The sequence below is a fragment of the Lissotriton vulgaris genome, chromosome 1_1, assembly GCF_964263255.1.
Source record: "Lissotriton vulgaris chromosome 1_1, aLisVul1.2, whole genome shotgun sequence".
NCBI classification, from domain to species: domain Eukaryota; kingdom Metazoa; phylum Chordata; class Amphibia; order Caudata; family Salamandridae; genus Lissotriton; species Lissotriton vulgaris.
The window spans coordinates 404,331,563-404,345,388 of record NC_141685.1 but is presented as its reverse complement, the minus strand read 5'-3'; the positions used below and the strand labels follow the sequence as shown (position 1 = coordinate 404,345,388).

The window sequence follows — 13,826 nt, the reverse complement described above, 5'->3', positions numbered from 1 at the left end:
GAACGGGGGGGGATCCTCCTGCAGAGGGTGTGGATCTAAAGCTCCATAAAGGTCGTTATGTTAAGGATCAGGGAGTGGGCACGGGGGACGGGGCTGTGGGTTCTAAGGTGGATTCCGGGACTGTTACAGAGCCCATGGAGGTAGGTAAGGATCCCCCACACAGCAAGGAGCTTAAAATAAAGAAATTGCCTTACATGGGCGTCACAAAACCGTTGGGCGCTCATTTAATGCTGTCCACTAAGGAAAGGATTTGGAAAGGGGAGTACGTGGAATTATTGAAGCTCTTACACAGGGAAGTAAGGTCTAAGGAGGGGTCTAAGGAGGAAGAGTACGAGTTGGCCAAGCGCCCTAAGGTTCCTTTGACCATTGAAAATTGGACTGCGGCATTTCTTATATATGCTAGCGTGTACTGTGAGAAATTCCCTGAGCGCTGTGTGGCCCTGTTTAAGTATATGGATGTGATCAGAAAGGCGCAGATTACTGGCAGTGGTTATGCCTGGTCACAGTACGATGAGGAATTCCGGGCTCGGATGGCTTGGGATCCTGAAGCGAAATGGGGGGAGTTGGATAATGACCTGTGGCAACACACTATGGGAGCCTCAGCGGGTGGTAAGACGATTTTCACAGCTAGTGGGTACCCATTACCTTCACGGCCCTTTCAGGGTAAGCCCACTCGGGGAGGGGTGGGTGCAGCTGCGTCAAGTCAACCTGCCGATGGGACCTGTTGGGATTTTAACAGGGGATACTGCCCGAGAGAGTATTGCAAATTTAGGCACGAATGCTCACAATGTGGTAGAACGCACCCACTGTCCAGGTGTTGGGGGCCTCGAGTTACAAGGGGCAGACAGTGGTCACAGCAGACAGCCAATGCCCCTGCTCCTGCACAGCAGCCTCAACCCAACAGGGGGGGGAAAAACACTTCTGGAACTGGGCCCAAGGGCTCATACGCCAGTTAATCCTTTTCACTTGGCTGTGGCTCTGAAGGGTTATGGGAATGTTGAAGCTGCTCAGTTATTGTTGGTTGGTTTTCAGGAGGGTTTTCGTCTTGGTTACACAGGGCCGCGGTTGCGGCGGTGGTCAAAGAATCTTTTGTCAGCCAGTGAACATCCAGAGGTGGTACAAGACAAATTGGATAAGGAAGTGCGTGAGGGGAGGATGGCGGGTCCTTTTGACGATTGGCCTTTAGAAAATCTTATTGTCTCCCCAATTGGTGTGGTACCTAAAAAAGAGCCTGGGCAATATCGTTTGATTCAACATTTGTCATGGCCGGAGGGCTCATCAGTTAACGATTTCATTGATGGTGAGGCCGCTTCCGTGTCTTATTCTTCAGTGGATGTGGCCATGGCCCTGGTTGTATCTGCTGGCACTGGTGCGGCTATGGCAAAGTGTGACATCAAATCTGCTTTTCGTTTATTGCCTGTACATCCGGAGGATTGGGATCTTTTGGGGATTCAATTTCGAGGACAGTGGTATGTTGATAAGGCTCTTCCAATGGGTTGTTCCATATCCTGTGCGCTATTTGAGACCTTTAGCACATTTCTCCAATGGTTTTTCACGGACACGTCAGGACACCAGCTTGTGACCCACTACCTGGATGATTTCTTTTTTGTAGGCGCTCCCAATTCCTCAGCTTGCCAGAATGCTTTGCGAGCGTTTCAAACTCTGATGGAATTTCTAGGTGTGCCCTTGGCACCCGAAAAGACAATGGGCCCCTGCGCGACCATGTCCTTTTTGGGGATTGAAATTGACTCTATTGTGATGGAGGCACGCTTACCGGTGGATAAAAAAGCAAAAATGTTGGACCTCTTGCATGTGATGTTGAACAAGGCAAAGGTGACAGTGAAGGAAATTCAGGTGCTGCTGGGCCATCTTAATTTTGCTTGTAGGGTGGTCAGGGCAGGTCGAACTTTTTGCAGGCGTTTGGGTAGAGCCCTGTCTGGTCAGTTTTTACCTCACCATCACGTCCGCTTGTCAGCCGGTGTTAAGGAGGATCTGCGGATGTGGGTAGCCTTTTTACACTCTTTCAATGGCATTCCTTTGTACAGAGAAGAGAATTGGATTTGGGACGTCCAAATTTTTTCAGATGCTGCAGGCAGTGATGGTTTCGGTCTTTACTGGCAGGGCAGATGGTGTGCTGAACAGTGGCCTGCCGCGTGGAAGAACGGAGGCAGGAGTATTGCCTTCCTTGAGCTTTTCCCTGTGGTGGTGGCGTTGACTCTGTGGGGTCAGGAGCTTGCTCACAAAAAAGTGCTGTTTCGAATTGATAACAAGGCTGTAGTGGACATTATCAATCGGCAGTCGGCCAGGGATGCTCACATCTTGAAGCTCTTGCGAGTCTTTGTGTTGGGGTGCTTGACGTATGACATCAGTTTTAAGGCCTTACACATTCCTGGAGTTGGCAATGACATTGCGGATGCTTTGTCTCGTTCACAGTGGGAGAGATTCCATGGGCTAGCCTCGGAGGCGGACAGGACGCCGACCCGCATGCCAGAACATCTGTGGACTGTAGGCGAGACAGGGTTTTGCAGTTGGTGGTAGGTTCGCTTGCACTTTCCACTAGGACGGCGTATGAATTGGCCTGGAAAGAGTTTTTGGAATCTGGGGCCGACTGGCGCGCGCCGGGCTGGAGACGATCTGAAGATGTGGTACAGTTCATTCTTCACTTGATAGACAGGGGCCTGACACGTGTGACGATTGCTGGAAAATTGGCTGGTATTGCGTTCATGGGCAAATTACTGTGGGGCTATTCTCCTTCGGCGGGGGAGGTGGGTAAGCGCATGCTGGAAGGTTGGTCTAGGGAGAGGGGTAGGGAACATATGGTTCGCCGACCTTTGTCTTGGCAGATGTTAGCCCGAGTTTTGCAGGTTTTGTCCTCAGTTTGTTTGAATGAGTTTGAGGTTTGTCTGTTTTCTGCTCTTATGGTTTGGATGTTTTTTGGGGCTTTCAGAGTTTCTGAGTTGCTGGGGTCGAAAGTTGCTCTTGGGGTGGGGTGGGAGAATGTTCGATTTTTGGAGACGGGGTTGCACGTTTGGTTGGCTCGGGCAAAAACTGATCAACACAGCAAAGGGAGGGGCGTTTGGCTGGAAGCTTCTTCCCCTTCTGAGACGTGTCCTTTGAGGTGGGCCAGGCGTTTGAGGGACTGTTCGGGGGCCGCCTTAGAGGGCCCTGTTTTCCGACACATGGATGGTTCCAGGGTGACTGAGTACCAACTGCGCATGGTTTTGCGTAAAGCGCTGCGATTCATGGGGTTGGATGAGACACAGTATGGTACGCATTCCTTCAGGATTGGAGCAGCAACAGAAGCTCATAACAGGGGTTGGTCGCAGCACGACATTATGTCTTTGGGGCGTTGGTCCTCCGACTGTTTTAGGCGCTATGTGCGGACTGATCCTGTTGTGGCGCCTGCGGATGATAATTTTTCTTGAATTTGATGCTGCTTTTCTTTTTCAGGTTCAGTGGCCGGCCCCCGTTCTACTGTCATGACGATCTGGATAGTGGGACACTCCTTCATTAGGCGCGCGGAAGATCAAGCTATAAGAAGCTATTTTGGTTCCACCCTTGGTTTTAATTCTCGTCTTTTTAATGTTGTGTGGAAGGGGAAGGGAGGTATGCTTTGGAGGGAGCTTATCCCGGCCTTGAATTCTTGGTTGGTGGGAGGTGTTTGTCCTGACGTGTTGCTCTTGCACCTTGGGGAGAATGACCTTTGTGGAGTAAAGGGAGTGGTCTTATTGAGGACAATGAAGAAGGATCTTTCTCTTATTCGTCAACAATGGGCGGGTTGCCATGTTTTGTGGACAGAATTGGTCCCTAGAAGAACCTGGAGGGGTGCGATCAAACCTAGGGCAGTTGATAAGGCTCGGCGGAAGTTGAATCTGGAGGTGTCCCGTTTTTGTAGAGATCTGGGTTTTGGGCGGGTGTCCCATAAGGACATCCGGTATGACAATGTGGAATTCTTTCGCGGCGATGGTGTTCACTTATCTCGTATAGGGATGGATTTATATCTATTGGAATTGCGAGAGGTGCTCTCCAGGTGTTTGAAGATTCAAAATTTCTTGGGTTGAGGTTCTGATTCCTTGGTTGGTCGGTTTTGGGGGGCAGAAAGAGAGGAGGGTAATTCCTTTCCCCCTCTTTTCTGGGTGGCGGAAATTGGGCGTTCTTGGTCAGCTGGGGCATGAAGGTTGTTGGGGTTTTGATAAAGTTGGGCTATGGCTGGAAAAGTTTAAATAGTTGTTCGTGGGGTGGTTACAAGGTTTCGGGCAATGTAAGTTGTTGGTGGGTAAATTTTGCAATGTGATGCTTTGCGGTGGGTTGGGATGATATTTAAATGATTATCAGGTTTTTGTATTGTTTGAATTGTAATTATGTTGTGCTGGGTGGGGGCGGGGTTTGTGACGTGTTAGGGGCGGGCCTGACGTTTGGGGTTGTAAGTTAACATCTTATTTAGTGAGGACTAGTTTTGTGAGGCGGTTGCCAGGTTTGTATTGTTGTAAATATGCACCTGTTTCAATAAAAGCGGCCTTTTGCACACTCTCAATTTGGTCTGGTGTCTGCTCACCCCCCCTCACCCCTCCCTCCCAACACGCACCGCGCGCGCGGCGCTACTGAAGACCATTGGTCGACGGATGCACTTATGACTTTTCACGGTGCTGCAAACACACGTGTGTTGCAGAGCCTATTCCCACTTCTTGATAGGGTGGCTATGCGAATAAATAACTTTCATATCCATCTGGGTAATAACTATTATCTGAAGTCCCCGTCCTCTCACACAGAGATCGGGCGCATTTATTTCCAGCATCAATGTGAACGTAAACAAAGGCTGATCTCGCGAGAGGCCTGGCACCCCAGCGGCGTCTCGTGGTGCACAGAGGAGTCTGGGAAGATTTGAAGGCGCTTCCTCCGCACAGACAGGACGTCTATGTACATACATTTCTTACGCACCCTGGAGCCGGGTCCTCTCCTCGGAGTTGACGGGAAGCGGAGGGTGAATCAGAAACACCCACGTTGTGGGAAGATTCCGCGCCCCAGCGATGTAACCCAAAATAAACTAGAATCCAGTCCTGCCTCCGGCCATTCCCGGATTTGTCCGGGACATCCTGTCCGGGGAATGTGAACCATGCCACTGACAGTTCAGTGCGAAACACACCCAGGCTCCGCTGGAGCCGGAGATCCCAGACTGCGCAACTACTGACAACACTGCGCTGCATGCCTGGAGTCGGGGACCCCGGAGTGCACCTCAGGTCTAGAACCGGAGACCCAAGACTGGCAGGACTATGCCTTGTGCCGGAGACCACAGGCTGCACCTCCGGTCTAGAACTAGAGACCCCAGACTGATAGGACTGTGCCTGGAGCCGGGTACCCGGAGTGCACCTCGGGTCTAGAACCGGAGACCCCAGACTGATAAGACTATGCCTGGAGCCGGGGACCCGGAGTGCACCTCAGGTCTAGAACCGGAGACCCCAGACTGGCAGGACTATGCCTTGTGCCGGAGACCACAGGCAGCACCTCCGGTCTAGAACTAGAGACCCCAGACTGATAAGACTATGCCTGGAGCCGGGGACCCGGAGTGTACCTCCGGTCTAGAACCGGAGACCCCAGACTGATAAGACTATGCCTGGAGCAGGGGACCCGGAGTGCACCTCAGGTCTAGAACCGGAGACCCCAAACTTATAGGACTATGCCTGGAGCCAGAGACCCCAGACTAATAGGACTATGCCTGGAGCCGGGGATCCGGAGTGCACCTCGGGTCTAGAACTGGAGACCCCAGACTGATAAGACTATGCCTGGAGCCGGGGACCCGGAGTGCACCTCAGGTCTAGAACCGGATACCCCAGACCGATAGTACTATGCCTGGAGCCGGAGACCCAGAGTGCACCTCAGGTCTAGAACTGAAGACCCCAGACTGATAGGACTATGCCTGGAGCCGGGTACCCCTGAGTGCACCTCGGGTCTAGAACCGGAGACCCCAGTCTGATAAGATTATGCCTGGAGCTAGGGACCCCAGAGTGCACCTCAGGTCTAGAACTGGAGACCCCAGACTGGCAGGACTATGCCTGGAGCCGGGGACCCAGAGTGCACCTCGAGGCTAGAACTGGAGACCCCAGACTGGCAGAACTATGCCTGGAGCCGGGGACCCCGGAGTGCACCTCGGGTCTAGAACCGGAGACCCCAGACTGATAGGACTATGCCTGGAGCCGGGGACCCGGAGTGCACCTCAGGTCTAGAACTGGAGACCCCAAACTAATAAGACTATGCCTGAAGCGGGGGACCCGGAGTGCACCTCAGGTCTAGAACCGGAGACCCCAGACTGATAGGACTATGCCTGGAGCCGGGGACCCCGGAGTGCACCTCGGGTCTAGAACCGGAGACCCAGTCTGATAAGATTATGCCTGGAGTTGGGGACCCCGGAGTGCACCTCTGGTCTAGAACCGGAGACCCCAGACTGGCAGGACTATGCCTGGAGCTGGGGACCCGGAGTGCACCTCAGGTCTAGAACCGGAGACCCCAGACTGATAGTACTATGCCTGGAGCCGGAGACCCGGAGTGCACCTCAGGTCTAGAACCGGAGACCCCAGACTGATAGTACTATGCCTGGAGCCGGAGACCCGGCGTGCACCTCGGGTCTAGAACCAGAGACCCCAGTCTGATAAGATTATGCCTGCAGCTGGGGACCCCGGAGTGCACATCAGGTCTAGAACCGGAGACCCTAGACTGACAGGACTATGCCTGGAGCCGGGGACCCGGAGTGCACCTAAGGTCTAGAACTGGAGACCCCAGAAAGATAGGACTATGCCTAGAGCCAGGGACCTGGAGTACGCCTCGGGTCTAGAGCACAAGACCCTAGACTGACAGGACCATACCCATGCCTGGAGCTGGGGACCCCAGAGTGCACCTCAGGTCTAGAACCGGAGACCCTAGACTGACAGGACTATGCCTGGAGCCGGGGACCCGGAGTGCACCCAAGGCCTAGAACTGGAGACCCCAGAAAGATAGGACTATGCCTGGAGCCGGGGACCTGGAGTACACCTCGGGTCTAGAATACAAGACCCTAGACTGACAGGACCATGCCTGGAGCTGGGGACCCCGGAGTGCACCTCAGGTCTAGAACTGGAGACCCCAGACTGGCAGGACTATGCCTGGAGCTGGGGACCCGGAGTGCACCTCAGGTCTAGAACCGGAGACCCCAGACTGATAGTACTATGCCTGGAGCCGGAGACCCGGCGTGCACCTCGGGTCTAGAACCAGAGACCCCAGTCTGATAAGATTATGCCTGCAGCTGGGGACCCCGGAGTGCACATCAGGTCTAGAACCGGAGACCCTAGACTGACAGGACTATGCCTGGAGCCGGGGACCGGGAGTGCACCCAAGGTCTAGAACTGGAGACCCCAGAAAGATAGGACTATGCCTAGAGCCAGGGACCTGGAGTACGCCTCGGGTCTAGAGCACAAGACCCTAGACTGACAGGACCATGCCCATGCCTGGAGCTGGGGACCCCAGAGTGCACCTCAGGTCTAGAACTGGAGACCTCAGACTGACCCCCGGAGTGCATCTCATGTCTCGAACCGGAGACCCTAGACTGACAGTACCATGCCTGGAGCTGGGGACCCCGGAGTGCACCTCGGGTCTAGAACCAGAGACCCCTGACTGATAGGACTGTGCCTGAAGCCAGGGACCCCGGACAGCACCTCAGGTCTAGAACCGAGACTGGCAGGACTATGCCTAGAGCCGGAGACCACAGGCTGCACCTCAGGTCTAGTACCGGAGACCCAAGACTGACAGGACCATGCCTGGAGCCGGAGACCCGGAGTGCACCTCAGGTCTAGAACCGGAGACCCCTGACTGATAGGACTATGCCTGGAGCCGGAGACCGCAGGCTGCACCTCCGGTCTAGAACTGGAGACCCAAGACTGGCAGGACTATGCCTGGAGCCAGGGATCCCAGACTGACAAGACCGCACTGCACCCCTAAAGCTGGTATCCCACATTGCGCAACTATTTATAAGACAGTCTGAGGTTCCCGGCTCCAGTCATGCAGCACTGTGCCTTGTGACTGGAAATGGAGACCACAGACTGTCAAGACTACACTGCAAGACTAGAGCTGGGGAATTCCACACTTCGCCTTAGAACTAGAATCAGAGACCCCAGACTGACAAAACTACACATGGAGCCAGATTGCACCTCTTGACTAGAACCGGAAACCTCCAGATTGACAATACTGCGTGCACTGGAGCCGGGGACTCCAGACTGCACCTCAGGTCTAGAACCGGAGACCCCAGACTGATAGGACAATGCCTGGAGCCGGAGACCGCAGGCTGCACCTCAGGTCTAGAACTGGAGACCCAAGACTGGCAGGACTAGGCCAGGGATCCCAGACTGATAAGACAGCACTCCACCCCTAAAGCTGGGATTCCCAGACTGCGCACCTATTGATAAGACTGTGCAGTATGCCTGGAGCTGGGGACCTCAGACTGTACCTCATGATTGGAACTGGAAACCCCCAGACTCAAAAGACCACACTGCACCCCTAAAGTTAGGATCCTAGACTGACAAGAATACGCTGTCAGACTAGAGCTGGGGAATCCAACACTGAACCTCATGACTACAACCGGAGACAGACTGACAAAACTACATATGGATCCCAGATTGCACCTTATGACTATAACCGGAGAACTCCAGATTGACAATACTGCTTGCACTGGAGCCGTAGACCCTAGACTGCACCTCAGGTCTAGAACTGGAGACCCCAGACTGATAGGACTATGCCTGGAGCCGGAGACCCCAGAATGCCCCTCAGGTCAGGACTATGCCTGGAGCCTGGGATCCCAGACCGATAAGACCGCACTGCACCTCTAAAGCTGGGATCCCAGACTGCGCAACGGTTGATAGGACTGTGCTGCATGCCTGGAGCCGGGGACCCCAGACTGTACCTCGTGATTGGAAATGGAAGCCACAGTCTGACAAGATCACGCTGCACCCCTAAAGCTGGGATCCTAAACTGACAAGAATACGCTGTAAGACTAGATCTGGGGAATCCAACACTGCACCTTAGGACTAGAACCGGAGACCACGGACTGACAAAACTACATTTGTATGGAGCCGGATCTCTCATTGTGCAGCAGGACTAGAAACGCAGACCTGAGCTCGTCATGCGCCACGGTGGTCGTGTGCTCATGACGAGCTGAGCTCGTCATGACCACACCCGTTTCTTTAGAACGCTCGCACAGCAGGGGAATTTTCCCAGCGTGCGAGCGTTCTAAGGGTCATGACGAGCTGAGCTCGTCATGAGCCCACGAGCACCGTGGCTCATGACGAGCTGAGCTCGTCATGAGACTCAAAGGTGTTAAACTGAAGACCAGACACTGCATCTTTTATCTACAGATAGACTACACTGTACACTTGAAGAACGGAGACCTAAGATCAGACCTTCTGACTGCACACAGCCTACACTGAATGCCTTTCTCCAGAAACCTTACATCACAGCTCCCAACTAGTGACAGACTAGTCTGCATGTCTGGAGCCAGGGCGCACAGACAGCACATCCCAGCTATTGCTGCATGTGAGGAGCCGGAGACCCCCAGTCTAGACTACACTTCATAGCTACTGACAAATTGCACTGCACCTTTAGACACCCATACCATAGATCACCTCACAAATACGAAGACTAAACTTTAGGGGCTATGCTAGTCTAGAAGCAGAGATCTAGAACTGAGCCTTATACCGCACTTCTCAACTACACTATACGGCTACTGATTGATTCAAATGCATGCCTGGAGCAAGAATCCCCAGTCTTCCCCTCACAACTACTAAGAGACTACACTCCACTTCTAGAACCGGAAAACCCAAAGTGCATGTCCCGCCATCTGACAAACTACACAGCAAGCCTGCCTGCTAAGGTGGATTTTTAATGCACCTTTTCCTCACACCGCAACATCTTTTACATCTCATTTACATCGCGCTCGTGTAACACGCAATCAGCTGTGCTTTGGCATTCATTGTGTTTACGCATTCTCACAGAGCTGCCTCGTTACGCGACTCTAGGCATAGTACCTCACCAGGTTTTTCAGCTCGCTCTACTGTACTCTGCAGCGCGACACTTGCTGAGGCTCTATTTTCTCCCTGGGACTTCGTCCGTGCCCCCGGTGCCGTGGTGCATCTGCTGCCCCTGCCCTACTCTCCCGTTGACCCTCCATCTTGTTTACCTGCTCCCTGGCCCGCCCCTCCTCCCTGCTACCGCCTCCCAGCTGCTGACCCTCCCACGCTCCGCCCCCTCCTCTCACCATTTATGTCAGATGGCCGCACGCGCAGCGTTCACGCGCAGCGATCGCGCCCCTTGCGCGCCAAAGGTGCGCCAAAGGTAAGCCCGTCTACGCCCGTCCGCGCCTGGACCGCGCCCAGCGCCAGAGCCCCTGGTCCTCGTAATGTCCACCCCTCCCGCATTACTTACGATGCCACCACCCTCCTAGCCCTTAACCCCGGCCGTTCCCCCAACTGCGTCCAAGCCGCCCCTGGACACACCCATGTACCCTTTTCCTGCAACTCCTGCAAGTTCGACGGCACCAAGAACAACTCCTCATCTACGAACACACAACAGATATCCGACCCCAACCACCTACAATGCATCCTGCTCAACACCCGCTCGGTCCACAGGCACGCCATTGACCTCTGGAATCTACTAGACACCATCTCTCCGGACGTCGCCTTCCTAACAGAAACATGGATGAACGCCACATCAGCCCCAGACATCACCATTGCCATCCCGGAAGGCTATAAGATCATTCGCAAGGACCGTACCAGCCACACAGGAGGAGGCATCGCTATCGTCCATAAGAAATCCATCCGCATCTCAACCAGCTCAGACGTCAATCTCACCAACTCTGAACACCTTCACTTCCAGATCCACACCGACCCCAAGACCACACTCAGAGGCACCCTCCTTTACAGGCCACCAGGACCCCGCGCACAATTTAGTGAAGACATCACGGACTTCATCACTCCACACGCGCTCCCCTCCGAGGATTACATCCTTTTGGGAGACCTCAACTTTCACCTTGAAAAGAACAACGACCGCAACACCACCACCCTTTTGGACAACCTCGCCAACCTCGGACTTAAACAACTTGTCACTACCCCCACCCACATCGCAGGTCACACACTCGACCCTATCTTCACCTCCAGCAAACATGTCTCCTTCAGCCACACCACAGCTCTCCTTTGGACTGACCACAGCTGCGTTCACTTTACCTACAACAAGCCCACATCCAACAACCACCCCCAACCCACTCTGCAAAGAAACTGGAACAAAATCACCATCGACCAGATCTCCTCATCGCTTCTTCAAAACCCCCCCGCCCACTCCTCAAACCCAGACCAAGCAGCCACCAACCTCACCCAATGGTTATCCAACAGCGCCGACATCCTAGCACCACTGAAAAAACGACAAATCAAACTAGGCAGCAAGAAGGCCTCCTGGTTCAACGATGATCTTAAGAAATCCAAGAAACTCTGTCGCTCCCTTGAGAAGGCCTGGAAAAAAGACCCAACCACCAGCACCAAGGACGCCTTCAAAAACGCCACCCGCAGACACCACCAACTGATCCGGAATGCCAAGAAAGCCGCTTTCAAGGACCGACTAGATAACAACGCCCACAACAGCAAGGAATTATTCAACATTGTCAAGGAATTTACCAACCCCTCAGCCAACTCCAACAACATCACCCCCTCTCAAGCCCTCTGCGACTCCCTAGCCTCATTCTTCCACAACAAAATTGCAGACATCCACAACAGCTTCGACAACCGACCCAAAGACCAACCCACCCAACCCCCTGCAGGACCCCCACCCCCCCTGAATATCCTCAATGACTGGAAGCCAATCTCCACTGAGGACACCATCCGTCTGATGAACTATCCACTCAGGATCCCCCACAGACCCATGCCCTCACCACATCTTCAACAAAGCAGACTCCATCATAGCACCACACCTTCGAGACGTCATCAACTGCTCCCTCAACTCCGCAACCTTCCCGGAAAGCTGGAAACATGCCGAACTCAGCGCCCTCCTGAAGAAACCCACAGCTGACCCCACCGAACTCAAAAACTACCGCCCTATCTCACTCCTTCCATTCCCGGCCAAAGTCATCGAGAAAGCGGTCAACAACCAGCTCGCCGCATTCCTCGAAACCAACAAATCCCTCGACTCCTCACAATCTGGCTTCCGAGCCAAGCACAGCACTGAAACCGCCCTCATCGCAGCAACAGACGACATTCGAACTCTACTGGACAATGGAGACACCGTCGCCCTCATCCTCCTCGACCTCTCCGCAGCCTTCGACACGGTCTGTCATAGCACCCTTTTACAACGCCTCAGAAACGTCGGAATCCAAGGAAAAGCACTGGAATGGATCACCTCGTTCCTCACCGGAAGAACCCAGAGAGTCCGCCTTCCACCATTCAAGTCAGAGGCCACTGAAGTCATCTGCGGCGTACCACAAGGATCTTCACTCAGCCCCACCCTCTTCAACGTATACATGAGCCCCCTCGCGGTCATCGCACGCCAACACAACCTCAACATCATCTCCTACGCCGACGACACTCAACTGATCCTATCACTCACCAGAGACCCTAACACTGCCAAAACCAACTTGCATGAAGGAATGAAAGAAGTAGCCGAATGGATGAAGCACAGCCGTCTGAAACTGAACTCAGACAAAACAGAAGTCCTCATCCAAGGCACCTCCTCCTCCGCCTGGGATGACTCTTGGTGGCCAGAGGCCCTTGGAAAAGCACCCATCCCGACGGACCACGCACGGAACCTGGGCGTCATCCTGGATTCCTCACTCTCGATGAACAGACAAGTCAACGCCGTTTCTTCATCTTGCTTCAACATTCTTCGCATGCTCAAAAAAACATTTCGCTGGATCCCCACCGAAACTAGAAAAACAGTCACCCACGCTCTGGTCACGAGCCGACTGGACTACGGAAACACCCTCTACGCCGGTACCACCGCAAAACTCCAGAAAAAACTCCAACGCATCCAGAACGCTTCAGCCAGGCTCATATTAGACATCCCGCGTAAAGAACACATCTCTGGTCACCTGAAAAGCCTCCACTGGCTCCCCGTCAATAAGAGGATTACTTTCCGGCTCCTAACCCACGCACACAAAGCACTCTACGAAATCGGACCCGAATGCCTCAACACACGACTGTCCTTCTACACCCCCTCCCGCCAGCTACGATCCTCCAACCAGGCCCTTGCCACTGTACCTCGCATCAACAAAACCACCATGGGAGGTAGATCCTTCTCCTACCTGGCAGCGAAAACCTGGAACTCACTTCCCACCCACCTTCGCCTTACTCAGAACCACCTAGCATTCAGAAAGCAACTTAAAACGTGGATATTTGACAAGTAAGTCCCCACCCTTCTTCAAGCGCCTTGAGACCCTCTGGGTATGTAGCGCGCTATATAAATTTATTGACTTGACTTGACTTGAATATTATTCCACCGAACGTACTAGACCGCCTTTAATGGATCAAAACTGCATTCAAGAGCCACAAACTGCCAATGCCAAACTCCTAGGGCAACATGCAATCAACTAATCCAAATCCACAAACTAAGCTGTCAGCAGAGGACACATTTGTAACTGTCACAGCAACTTTAGAGCAATGTGTACCAAATGTTGAGAGACCTGGGCCGACATAGCAGCTTGCTGCCACTCACACCTTTTGACATTGGCAAGGTGGTCAGATTTCCTGCCCGTAGGGGCAATTTTGCAGCCACCTGGCATGGCCTTGCTATGCAACCTGTCGTAGGTACCATGTATTATGATAGTTTAT

General features: G+C 53.5%; 2 protein-coding genes across 5 annotated transcripts in view; one reads left to right on the top strand and one right to left on the bottom strand.

The window, feature by feature from the left end:
- Window positions 1-4,061, top strand: part of LOC147747263 (uncharacterized) — a 58,995-nt gene extending 54,934 nt beyond the window's left edge. Inside the window, exon 3 of the mRNA XM_086922534.1 lies at window positions 3,451-4,061. Coding sequence (XP_086778660.1) covers window positions 3,451-4,061 — 611 coding nt within the window. The remainder of the gene's footprint in view (window positions 1-3,450) is intronic.
- The window catches only part of SSBP3 (single stranded DNA binding protein 3), a 360,221-nt gene that overhangs the window by 285,744 nt on the left and 60,651 nt on the right, over window positions 1-13,826 (bottom strand). The window lies entirely within an intron of this gene.